This window comes from Cnephaeus nilssonii (genome assembly GCF_951640355.1).
Source record: "Cnephaeus nilssonii genome assembly, chromosome: 22".
Classification (NCBI taxonomy): Eukaryota; Metazoa; Chordata; class Mammalia; order Chiroptera; family Vespertilionidae; genus Cnephaeus; species Cnephaeus nilssonii.
The window spans coordinates 12,284,201-12,296,571 of NC_137093.1; the positions used below are offsets into that span (position 1 = coordinate 12,284,201).

Below are 12,371 nucleotides of genomic sequence, written 5' to 3' on the forward strand. Positions count from 1 at the left end.
CGGCGGGCGGGGCGCGGCGGCTCCGCGGTGCCTAGGCTCGGGCGGCCGGCCGGGGCGCCCTCATTCACGCGGAGCCGGGCCGGGAGCGCAGGCGGCGGCAGGATGAACAGTATCAAGAACGTGCCGGCGCGGGTGCTGAGCCGCAGGCCGGGCCACAGTCTGGAGGCCGAGCGGGAGCAGTTCGACAAGACCCAGGCGAGCGGCGGGCCGCGGGGGGCGGGGGGCTGGCGGGCGGCGCCCTCTCCGCGGTCCCCTCACACGCGTCCCTTCGGGCCCAGCCACCGGCCGCTCCCCGCTCCCTCACCCCCTCACCCCCTCACCCGCTCAACCTCTCACCCCCCCGGCCTCCGCGGTCGAAGCCGCCCCGCGCGCAGGTGAACCGGAAGCGCGCGCTGGCGCCGGGGCCTGAGGTGCGACCGGGGACCGCGGTGGCCGGAAGCCGGGAGGCGGCGGTGGGCCAGCGGGGGGTCCAGGTGAGCGCGGGGCCCAGGGGCGTGCCGGCGCGACCCGGCTGGGTGTCTGCGCCCCGGCCGTGCCCCTCCCCGGCTCCCGCGGGCCGGCTCGGGTCCCCGTCCTCCTCGCTGGTGAAGACGCCGCCCCCACCTCGGGGAAGCAGCGCGTTTCCTTGAAGGAAGCTCCCGGTTTCCTCCTCCCCCGAGCTGTGGTCTCGTTACCTGCCGGGCGAAAAGTTTCACGGATGCCGCCGGACTTGTTTGCCCGAGCGCCGGCCCACACGCCAGGAGGTGCACACCCCTCATTAAACCGGGCGCCCGGCAGACGGAAACTTCCTCGGCCCCCTTCCTGCGCTTCCCACGCGCCCGCAGCGCCGTCCCCGGGGGGTTATTTTAACCGTGAAACAATGGCGCGGGCGTGTATTTGGACGCGAGTTCCTGCGGAGAACGCGCGAGGCCGGCGTGGCTGTGCTGCTGGTTTTTTCGGTTCCTTTTCGTTTGACAAGCACCGAGGTGTGCTCAGGCCTGGGGGGGAGGGGAGAGCGTACTTCTTTATTTGCCAAAAGAAGTCAAACAAGGCTGAAATAGCCACACACAAAAAAATTTAAAAAAAAATTTTGCTTTCGAAATAAAGGAGGCCGAAAGAACCTCCCTCCCTCCCTCCCCTGCCTGAAGCTGGATGGTGGTGACTTGTGTGGCTGCCGCGAGCAGGTTCCTCCCCACCTCTCCCTGCAGAGAGCCCTGACTTTTGCGGTTGCTTTCAAAACAAGTTAGCACATTCTGTCTACAGCAGCTGTCTTTTGAAATAAGAAAAACCCCAGGGACACCTTCTACCTGGGTGCTTGTGATTAACAACGAAAGTGATAATAAAACCTTGGGATACCGAGGCTTTTTATGGAAAGCCGAGCGCTAGGAGTAACCTGGCCACAAATTAATTTATCCTTGTGATCATCATCCTCTGGCCTTCGGTATGTTTTTTTCTTTCAACCCGGATAGCCCATCATAAAAACAAATGTGGCATTTAAAGTCACTAATGCATAATCGATTTGCCGGAACTTGCAGAAGGATGGGGAGAAATTTAATGGGCAGAGAGAATCTGGATGTTGTCCGAAGCTTTATTCATTCGCTGAATTTCCCCCCCCCCTCCCCTCTTGCTTTTGAGGAGGAATAAAGAATTCTGGTTGCTACATAGAGAAGATGGAATTTAAAGGGCTAAGTTATTGGTCTAACTCTTGAGTTATTATAAATCAAGAGCAACCTTCTTTAATGTCAAAGAGAAGGGGTCTCTGATATAGATCCACACATTTTAGGTTTGGAAAAACTAAGGTGTTCTGTTTGTGTTTGCTTGTTGGGTTTTTTCCTCGGGCTGAGAGCGTTCCTTATAATGAAGAACTTTCTAATGGGTGAAAATAGCATTTGCCTGTTCCAGGGCTCGCTCCTTTTTTTCCTGGAAAGATAGGGTTTGGGTCCAGTGTCTGGCTGTGCTTGTCTTCAGGGTGACTTACCGGGGATGTCGGAATAAGGTTTTGTGCATGGTTAATATTTAATTAGATTGTTCCCAGAAATATCTAGTGAGCTGCCAGCCAGACCCCATTGGTGGGAAGGACCCGGAGAGCTGAGGTTGCTGCTCACGCGTCTCCTCTGGACACAGAATAGCAAGTCCAGTCCACGGACCCGCCTTCCCTGTGGAATACGCTGCCTGTGTCTTGGTGGTGACCACAGGGCCCTGTGCTGCAAAGGAGCACTTTGGCTTCCTAAGAATTCACATCCTTATGACCCCCCAGCTTCTGCTTTCCTGGTGGGCTCCTGGGTGAGGATAGGAAAAATGAGTACAGGTTAGCTTTCTCGACAGACCACACCCCCTGCTTTACAAAGGTCCCTCCCCACCCCAGTCAGGAGTGTTCAGGGAAGGTGCCTGGTACCTGTGGTTGTTGTGGGGTTGTGTGTGTGTGTGTGTGTGTGTGTGTGTGTGTTTGTAATCCTAGGGGAAGTGTCCAGAAAGCTGGCCTCTTCTTCCCCACGACTTCATTTTCTTTGGTGATAAAACCCTTTTCCAAAATGGATGTCAGAAAATCGTGTTGGCTTGTTGTAGTATTCTGAATACGGAACACCACACAATAGAGTGCACCTGCCTTCTGAACCGGAAAATGGCCTGGACCTTTGCAAAGATGATGTGGTAGCATGGAGGGCTCCTTAGGCAGGTACACCTGAGGGCTAGTCGGTGTCCCTGTGCCAGTTGCTTAACTCCTGAATCTCTTTCGTTGTCTCTAAAGATGGAGATAATTCCATCCACCTCCTGGGGCTGTTGTAAGGTATAGAGATCAGCCCCTAACGATGTGCACGCCTCCTGATTCCTGGAACCTGTGAAGACGTTTTAGTCTATTTGCTAAGAAAATGCTCATCAGCTGACCTCAAAGTGGAGCGACTAGCCTGGGTCAGCCAGGTGGGCCCAATGCAGTCACATGGCCTTTAAATGTGGAAGAGCCATTCGATGCTGGCGCCTTGGAGGTGGGGGCTGGGGCCGCTCCAGGGAAGGCAGTGTCCTCTGGAAGCTGGGACAGGTGGGAACAGGTTCTCCTGCAGAACCTCGAGGAAGAAAGGCTGCCCTGCTGGCACGAGACTTTAGCTCCCTGAGACCCATTCTGGACTTTTGACCTCAACTGTGAGATGATAGGTGTAAGCCACCAAGTTTGTGGCGTGTTATTATAGCAGTAATAGGTTACTAATACATGCGGAATGCAAGCCAGGGAGGACAGTGCTCTGCAAACTGCCAGCTAGTCTTTCTCCCTTCCTTCCCGCCCCCACCAAGCCTCAGTTTCAGAGCCATTTCTGACCAGGCAGACCTGCCTTTGAGGCCTGTTATGGATGAGGACTCAGTCTTGGAAATGCTAAATTCTAGTCTTGCTTTTTCCTTAGCTGAGTCCCTTTGCTTCTCTGGGCCGGTTTCCCCTGCAGGATGTGGAAATAGATCCCTAAAGCTTCCCGTGAGGTCAGCACGAGAGAGGGGCCGTACCTGCGTATGCCAAGCCCCGTGTGGAGCGGTGAGCAGCCCAGGTGTTAATGGTGGGGAAGGGATCGGACAGAGGACCGGCCATCCCGCTCGGCAACACATCCCCTCTGCAGCCTCTGGGAGCCGCAGTCCTGTAAAGATGAACACTTACTGCGGCTCCTGTTAGAACAGCCCTGTCCAATGGAAACCGAGTACGAACCACGTGTACCACTTCCCATTTGCTAGCAGCCCCATGAAGAAGTCAACAGAAACTCCTTTTCCTCCTATCTGTTCTTGAGCCTGGTGTCTTCAAATTAACCATTACAACATGTAACTGCTATAAAAATTATGAGTGGGATAGTTTACATTCCTTTCCCCCTACTAAGTCCTCAAAATCCGTGTGTTTGACAGAGCATGTCTGGATTTGGGCTCACACACAGGTGCTCAGTGGCCACATGTGGCCGGTGTAGACAGCACGAGGGGAGAATCACCTGGGGTGGGGAGGCTTTTAAAAATGTCAGAGCCTGGGTACCTGAGATACGGGGTCGTTTGGTGTGGGTTGGAGCCCAGGGTGTTGTTTTTGTTTGTTTGTTTCGCTTTGTTTTTAATGTTTTCCTGCCAGGAGTTCTTTAGAATCTCATTATTAGAGGCAGACCACAGGACAAGTATTTGGGAACTTGAGTTTCTCTTTGGAAAAGCTGTTCCCAAACACGCAGTACTCTCGCTTTGCGCCTGCTGGTCCCTCTGACTTCCACGCGTGCCCAGCGCCCCCTCCATGGAGTCTCCTGTGATAGGCAGGTAGACTCACATGTGCCCACCCTTGCATCTTCATCGTTCCTTACAAACACTGTGGTATTATAACACTCTAAGTCACTAACCCCTTTTTGGGCCTCATTTAAATGTTTACCAAAAAAGCTCCCAAGTTTGAGAAGAAATCTAAACCATGTGGTGGACAGGCAAGACACCCAGCTCCGTCCCACCATTGTCATGGGGGCGGGGCAGGCCTATCTTCTCCCTGCCGTGTCCCCACGTGCTGGCAGGGTGCCTGGCACCTGGAACAGACTGGTTGAGTGGCTAAAGGACAGAGGCCAGCCAAGGTTCCTTTCTGAAGAGGACAGAGAGAACCAGGCGCACAGCTACCCTAGGACACTGCCCCCAAAGCCGCCACAGCCATTCCAGCCGCACTCACCTGCCTGCTGAGGTCTGCCATTGGGGTGTGCCATGGGTGGTGAGCTGTGCCCTCCTACCTGGTTCTGCTCTCTTGGTGATGCTCAGGCAGGCAGCTGACTTCCTGACTCTGGGCTGCCAGAAATCCCCTGAGCCTCCCCGCTCCCATCAATTGACTTCTTGGTCCTGATGGGGGTGGGGATGCAGCTGCCAGCCCTTCCCTCACCCTTCCCATCTTTGATGCTCATTTGTCCCATGACATGTTCATGAGGACCTCATGCTGTGTCTTTGGGCTTGTTTCTGGTGCCTTGGAGTGTGCTACAGGAAGAAAAAGATAATTTTTTAAAATAACTTTAGAGAGAGGAAGGGAGAAGGAGAGAAACATCAATGTGAGAGAGAAACATACCATCGACTGCCTCCTGCACACCCCTACTGGGGATTGAGCCTGCAACCAGGCATGTGCCCTGATCAGGAATCAAACCCATGACCTTTTGGTGCCCGGGACCACACTCAACCAGCTGAGCCACACTGGCCAGGGCGAGAAAGATCATCCTTGTCCCCTCCAAGAGTTTTCATGTAGTGAAGGAGGTGAGAGAAGGACAGGTGTGCAGTGGCAGAGCAGTGAAGAGCAAGGCTGTGCCGCAGACGGCTCTTCTGCAAAGTGGACGCAATGGTTGTACCCAGGTCATGGCATGAGAGGTGACGGATTGCCTGGTGCTGGTGCAGAGTAGATGCTGTGTCAGCGTTAGCTGCTCCATAGAGCCCCGAAGGGCAGGTCAGACAGAAAGAAGTAGAAAGAATGTCCTGTTGGGCTCTGTCCCTGTGCCGTGGTTTGTCAGGGCAGGAGTGGAGCTGGGGCTGTTGAGGAGGGAGGCGCATCTCCAGAAGAGCGAGTCTCAGGTGCTCCCGGCCCCCTTCCCCAGGACAGCAGGCCCACTTCCAGGGACCTGGTCCTCTGGGAGGTACTCCGGGGAAGCCCCAGGGAGTTGGGACAGCCGGCTTGTGACTCCCTTGGCAGAAACGCTGCCCTTCTGACCTTGCCCAGGCCAGCGCGACCTGGGCAGACAGGGCTGTTTGTGAATGAAATGAGACTGGGCACTCGATTCCAGCAGCTTGCGTGGAAACTGGAGTCGAGTCTAGGCCTGCTTGGCTGGGGGACAGGGAAACCCGGCCGGCTCACCTGAGACGCCGCGGGGCCACGCTGTGCGCCAGGCTCTCCCTTGTCCACTTGATCCCAGGCGGGACTCAGATATCACCTTGTCTGTGCGGCCTCACACCGTGACCCTGTTCCCCGCACACTGCAGCAGAACCAAGGACGTGGGCACATGGAAGGTTGGGCACGATTGCATCACTTTGCAAGGTTGGGCCCCCTAAGCACTACCCCCTGAACCCCAAGATTCTCAGGCAGGGAGGTGTTGGCTCCTCCTATGTCCCAGCACCCTGAGCACGTGGCTCGGAGGACACACTCGGTGCGTGTGGATTCCATGCGAGTCTCCCTTCTTCGAAGCCGCCGCTTAGTGAGGCCTGAAAGGCCACAGCTCCCACTGCGGAGAGAGGCCGAGCCGTGGAGAGAAGTTTGGCTGAGGCGGGGCTGCTGCTTCTCCTGCTGAAATAAACAGCCTCAAACTGCAGTAGGTCTGCCTGCCAGGGAGTGACTCAGGCCCCTGGCTTGTGGGACAGACAGGTCTTAGAGTGATGTCACCAGGGCCCAGGGAACGAAACTGCCTGGGGTGACTCCCTGTCCATTCCGGAAGTGGAACTTGGGGTGCATCTCCACCTCCTCCTGTGTTACCAGCAGAGGTGGCAGTGGGCTGGGCTGTCCCGTGAGTGGCACCATCCTTCCTGACTCATGCCCCTCCTCCCCGAGGGCAGGTGGCCTCAGCTCAGCCCTCGGGTTTCGTAATGGAGAGGCTGGGATATGAATGAAGACAAGTGGCGCTTGAAGCCTTAGGACTGGCGCTCCCCTGCCTTCCCCGCTGCAGACGCATCCCAGTGCGCCCGGCTACTTTGCATATGACCACATCTGAGCTACCTCCTCGCTACAGAAATCCTGTGTTCGCTTTCATCAATGGCCTTTGAGGTGGCAAAACCTCTGAATGAGATCCTTCTGTCCTTCCAACAGCTCTGGAAACGCCAAAGCAGAATAACCCGCCTCTCTGCCAGTCCCCGGCCCGGCTCTTTGAAGGACGGTTTTGTCCCTGCCGAGAGCCCCTGTGAAGGGTCATGATAACAGTACAAGGAGACTTAGGTCTGATTCATTGCAGGGTTGGTTTTTAAAATAGAAACTGTTTTATAGTTGCCTTTAGTATTTAACCCTCGTGGTTAAGTTATTAGCTGGAGAAAGAAACGCTCACCACCTTGAATTTAACCAGCACTTGTATTTGAAAGAGCTTTTGTCCATTCAAATGTTCACTATTTTTTTAAATATATTTTTATTGATTTCAGAGAGGAAGGGAGGGAGAGAGAGATAGAAACATCAATGATGAGGGAGAATCATTGATTGGCTGCCTCCTGCATGCCCCCCACGGGAGACCAAGCCCACAACCCAGGCATGTGCCCTTGACCAGAATCGAACCCGGGACCCTTCAGTCCGCAGGCTGACGCTCTATCCACTGACCAAACCAGCTAGGGCTAGTGTTCACTCTTTCATTCAGCCAGCAGGAGATACGCTCCTCCTGGGGGGGGGGTGGGGCAGACCCTCCAGGAAGGGGTGTTTCAGCCCAGAGCTGAGAGATGGGGAGGCACAGTGTGGCCTGGAGGTGGGACCTGGCTTGCCTTGTTGGAGGGACAGAAGGGAGGCAACGTGGCTGGAACACAGCACGATGCTTTAGACAAGTTGCATGTGTGCTTACCTTCCGGAAGACGGGGATTTTCTTATTCTTGCTTCCCACATGGGGAAGTTGTGGTCTGGGAAGGGGACGTTTCTAAAGCGAAATCTCCCCACTGTGTCGGGGGGATGGGGATGCAGTCTGAGGGCTGGGGAGCTGCGGCTGGCAATGGTGGAACTGGGTGAGAAGACCTGGATTTGTCCTTGGGCGTGGGCTCCTGGGGAAGGGGTCTCCCGAGCCCATGTTCCCCCGTGGTGAATATCGCGATGGACTAGAGCTGTGGTCGGCAAACTGCGGCTCGCGAGCCACATGCGGCTCTTTGGCCCCTTGAGTGTGGCTCGTCCACAAAATACCACGGCCTGGGCGAGTCTATTTTGAAGAAGTGGCGTTAGAAGAAGTTTAAGTTTAAAAAATTCGGCTCTCAAAAGAAATTTCAATCGTTGTACTGTTGATATTTGGCTTTGTTGACTAATGAGTTTGCCGACCACTGGCCTAGAGGATGTCATGTCTCCCCGAGACAGTGACTCGGCTCAGCCCCTTGCTGAAAAAGGGGTTCCCAGACAGTGTTGCTGCGCGATGGGCCGAGGAGCCGGGAAATGCTCACGCTCCGTCCTCAGGGACTGTCCCCTCCCCACTGCCCCCTGACTGTGTGGCTCTTCCCAAACTTCCTGGGAGCCCCTGTGCCCTGAGTGAAGCCCCACAGCTGATGGGGCAGGGACTGGGTTGCTGTGAGCAGCCCTTGACCGAAGCCTCCTATGTGGCCCTCTGGCTTTGCTGACCATGTCCACGCCTGAGTCCACGCATGAGTCCACCTCAGGGCCCAGCCTCTTGGGGAATCACAGCTGTGGCTGCAGCTGCCTCCCAGTCTCCTGTCTTCTGAGTCGGCGCCTGCTAAGATGCTCCCTGGTGTGTGGCCCTGCATGTGGCCCGTCCAGGGACGAATGCCATTCTGGCTCTGTCCAGCCTGGTCCTGGGATTGTCTCCACAGGGTTTTTGTTAGACAAACAAGGACGAGATTGTTCCTGGAAGCAGGGCAGGTGAGGCCTCCCAGGATGTCCCCGCCCTGGCCACAAGACAGAGCCACCCCTGGAGGGAGCTGAGGTGAAGCCCAGGCCAGGTCCTTGGGAGCCGGTTCCTGTGGTGGGACCGAGAAGGCTGTCTGCTCCCTCTGCCCCTCCCCCCAGAGAGTTGGCCCAGGAGGCTACTGGGTGGAGTGAGGTGCAGACTGGGCGCTGGGTGGGTCGTGTGGGAGCTGAGAGGACAGTCACGGGCAGGTGGCCTGTGTGGGGGCTGAGAGGACAGTCACAGGGGCAGGTGGCCTGTGTGGGGGCTGAGAGGACAGTCACAGGGACAGGTGGCCTGTGCTGCAGCTTCCTCATCACAGTCTGCGAGGGAGGATGTGTGGGGCTAGTCAATATGTGCAAAGTGCTTGGAACAGCACCCGGCAGGGCAGAGGCACTTGGTCAACATTTCATCATTGTGACCTTGGGCAAGTGGTTAACTTCCTGAAGCCTTGCCCGCCTGCTCCCAAGGTTGCTTAGATCGAGGGAGGTCTCAGCTGTGACGTGCCCAGCAGTGTGCCTGGCACAGGGCTGAGCTGGATAAGTCATTTTCTTGTTAGGTGATCGAGACCTGTGGCGTGAGATACACCTTTCCATGCTGTGAGGAGCTGGCCATTCTGACTGTGTCTCTGGTGCAAGCTAGAGCCTCCCCATCTCTGGCCTGTGGCCACCCCAACCTCATCCCCACCTCTGGCTCTGGAGGGTCGGGCCCCTCCCTCACTACTGGGCACTGGGCAGAGTGAGGTGCAGCCTGCAGAGGCTCCTGGGTGTAGGCTTGTTGGATTTTTCCAGCACAGGAGCATGGGGGTGAGTGCTCAGGAAACTGGTAGCCCTCCCTCCCTGCCCACCCTCTGTGTCCTTACAGCCCCTCCCGCCCCCTCCCTCCCCAAAGCCCCCTGCCCCGCCAGTACTGCTGTGGTCCTGCTTCCCTGGCTGTGCTCAGGAGTGGGGAGATCTGTCCTGCCCCTGCCTGTGCTCAGGAGTGGGGAGAGCCTTCCCTGTCCCCCTTCCCCACCACTCAGAGCTGCTCCCTTTCTCCCCTGCGGCTCAGAGAAGCTGACAAATCCCCAAGACGGTGGCCATCTGTCCTCCCTCCACCCAGGGCCCTGCTCTCCAGCACTGGGTTTTCCCTCCCGACCTGAGGGCCCCCACCACCCATCCACTCAGCCTGTGTCTCCCTGGAAGACAGTTCTCTCTGCGGCAGGGATCCCCTGAGCCACCGGGAGGGACTGCCCCTGCTGGTCAGCACTGCTGAGGGGCTCTGGCGGGGGCTGCAGGGGGCCGAGGGAAGAAGGGTTCTTCAGGCACGCAGGTGCGAGAGGACCCCCACAGTGGTCCCGGGTTCCCCCTCCCCCTTCAGTTTTCCCACAGTCACCCCTTGGCTGGCATGAGGGTGCTACACTGTGTAGACAGAACCAAGTGATAAGGCCGCCTCCACTGAGACTGTCAGCCCCGAAGCTGAGCTGGGTCATAATCGCTCAGCAGAGTCCGGCGTGAAGGAGGACCGGCTGCACGCCCCATCTCTGTGCCCATAGGGGAAAGTCCAACAGGACCGGCTCGGGAGGCCCGGGCGTCCCTGGGGCCAGATGTCCCCTTCTGGGACGGGGCTTGGCTGCTGCTGCTGGGAGGAACATCGAGGCCCTGTGAGGTGTGCACAGACTCCCTCTGTGTGAGCACTGAGCCTCCTTGTGAGCGACCCGACCCGCACATCTGCCCCTGCACACAACGGGGCCGTGTTCCCGCTGGGAGGAACCCTGGTCCTGCAGCCAGTGGCTGGGTGGGACTGGAGGGCGGGCAGGCCTGACAGATGGTGCCATGCTTTAGAAAATCTTCCATGTGCCAGGCACGTTAGGGGCTGGGGTACAGCAGCGACCAGCCAGGTAGAACCACCCCCCTCGAGGTGCTGACATTAGGTTGAGGAGACGGATAACGGACAGATAAGGAAACGTTAGTGGGTGCTGAGTACATGGAGACTTAAGTAGGGTGGCATCAGGAAGGTGACAAGGTGAGCAGACACCCAAAAGGGGTGGGGGGCAGGGGCTCTTTCTGGGGGTCCAGGGTCCAGCAATGAGAAGGTGCTCAGTAAAGTAAGTGGGAGCTGGGGATGCCTGACCTTAACCTTGGGCCCAGCTAAGTTATGCGCTCCTCCCTGCTCCAGAAGAGCAGCCCTCTCCCTCCCCCCACCCTGCTGGGCCCCAGCCAGGCCCCAGCCAGCCTGCTCCTTCAGGGCGGGCCTCTGCTCTGCTCCTAGCTGCTGGCCTGGAGGACAAAGCGGGAGGCCTGCAGGAGGGAGAAGGGTTCCCCAGCAGCCCTTCCTGGGGTCCACCCGGTGTGTGGGGTGGAGAAAGCACTCGATCCGGCTGTGGGTACATCGCTGGTCCTTAGCCTCCTCTGGGCAGCCTGCTCTGCACGGTGGCTTTAAGCTCCACGCTGCCTGGAGTCTTCTGGACCAGGTGGCAGTTGTGAGAAGAGCCAGCTCAAATGTCAGGACAGCTGGGGGATGGGGTTACACACCCCGGAGACAGGACACGCCTGGCTTATGCTGGCAGCTGCTTGCTGCTGGGGGAGGCATGGCCCCACCCTCTTGCCTGGCACTGCCTCAGTGGCCCTCTCTTCCCAGCTGCTCACCCACACCTGGGGGAGCGTGGGACAGAATCGTTAAAGACACAGAACATAGAATCAGCCAAACCTGCCTTTGCTCTTATTAGTTGTGCAGACAAGATCCCTAACCCCAGTGCCTCAGTTTCCCCACCAGGGAAATGGGCACGTGACCACTTTCTAGGGTTGTTGCTGGGAGGCATGTTGCCCGTGCTCGGCACAGGGTAAGCTAGGGCCTGTCATTGCCCCTGTCTTAGACATATTCTGCCCGGGTGGGGTGCTCTCCCCACAGGGGCGCTTGGTGAAGGCGCCGAGGGCTCAGGCGGCTGTACTGGCAGAGTCTGGCAAATAGAACCAGTGGCCAAGGGCGCCTTCCCTGGGTGGCTTGCGGCTTTGACAGAGAAGTCAGAGCTGCCCGCCCTCTTCTCAGGTCCTGGTACCCCGAGGCAGGGGCTGCTCCCCAAGCCCGTCCTTGATGCCGGAGCATGTATCCTGGTTTTCCCCAGCACTGCCCGCACCCCGTGTGAACCAGGCCACAATGGGCACAGTGTGTGAAAGGAGGGCGGCCTGCCTTGCTGGGCGCCTCCAGAAACGGCCTCTGCCCAGCCCCAGCTCCCTCAGCTCTGGCCTGTGTGTCTGATCTGAATGGCCACCTGCGCTCCCAGGGGCTGCTTTCCTTACAGAGGAAATCTCTGAGCAGGCTCCAAGTCGGTCACAATACACCAGAAATGAGCGAGCTGGGCAGCGACTATTGTTCAGATGCCAGCAGCGGGGAGCACAGTGGCTGCAGCCGTAAAAAGAAAGCGCTGGCACTGTCTCTCGGGCCCCCTCTGCCCTGTCCCCTCTTGCATGCTTCCTGTTGACAAGGCGGGATGCTCAGGTCTGGCTGCAGGGTGGGTGAGCAGCTTCTTGGCCGCCTGGGGGAAGGGCAGTGTAAGGAATTGTGGGAGGCGGGGAGGATCTGGCCCAGAGAGGTGTCTGCATTCGTCAGGCCCCTGTCCTGTCACTCGCGGCTGCTCCTCTCAGTGCACAAACACTGATGTCCCCAGGAGCTCAGGGCTGGGTGGGGGGACAAGACCTGCCGCCAGGTGGAGAAATAAAACATCCACAAGTAAACCCAGGGCTGGTGGTAGTTCCTGGGTGAGGTGGGCAAGGGTGACAGTAGGTGCCCTGAGCCTTTGGTGAGGGAGCAGTCACCTCTAGGCAGCCTTCTTGGAAGAGGAGGCATTGACACGGGGAGGAGGCCAGACTCCAGAGGGTGGAGATGGGAGAGGAC

At 57.7% G+C, this 12,371-nt stretch overlaps 1 protein-coding gene across 2 annotated transcripts in view; it reads left to right on the forward strand.

Moving 5' to 3' along the window:
• The window catches only part of HIP1R (huntingtin interacting protein 1 related), a 28,286-nt gene continuing 15,915 nt past the window's right edge, over nt 1-12,371 (forward strand). The window contains exon 1 of one of the 2 annotated variants that reach the window (XR_013813045.1): nt 1-195. Coding sequence is in view for 1 of the 2 variants with exons in the window: in XM_079762827.1 (XP_079618953.1) it covers nt 103-195 (93 nt within the window). In the remaining variant the exon portion in view is untranslated. The remainder of the gene's footprint in view (nt 196-12,371) is intronic. The other variant, XM_079762827.1, reaches the window with a different exon arrangement.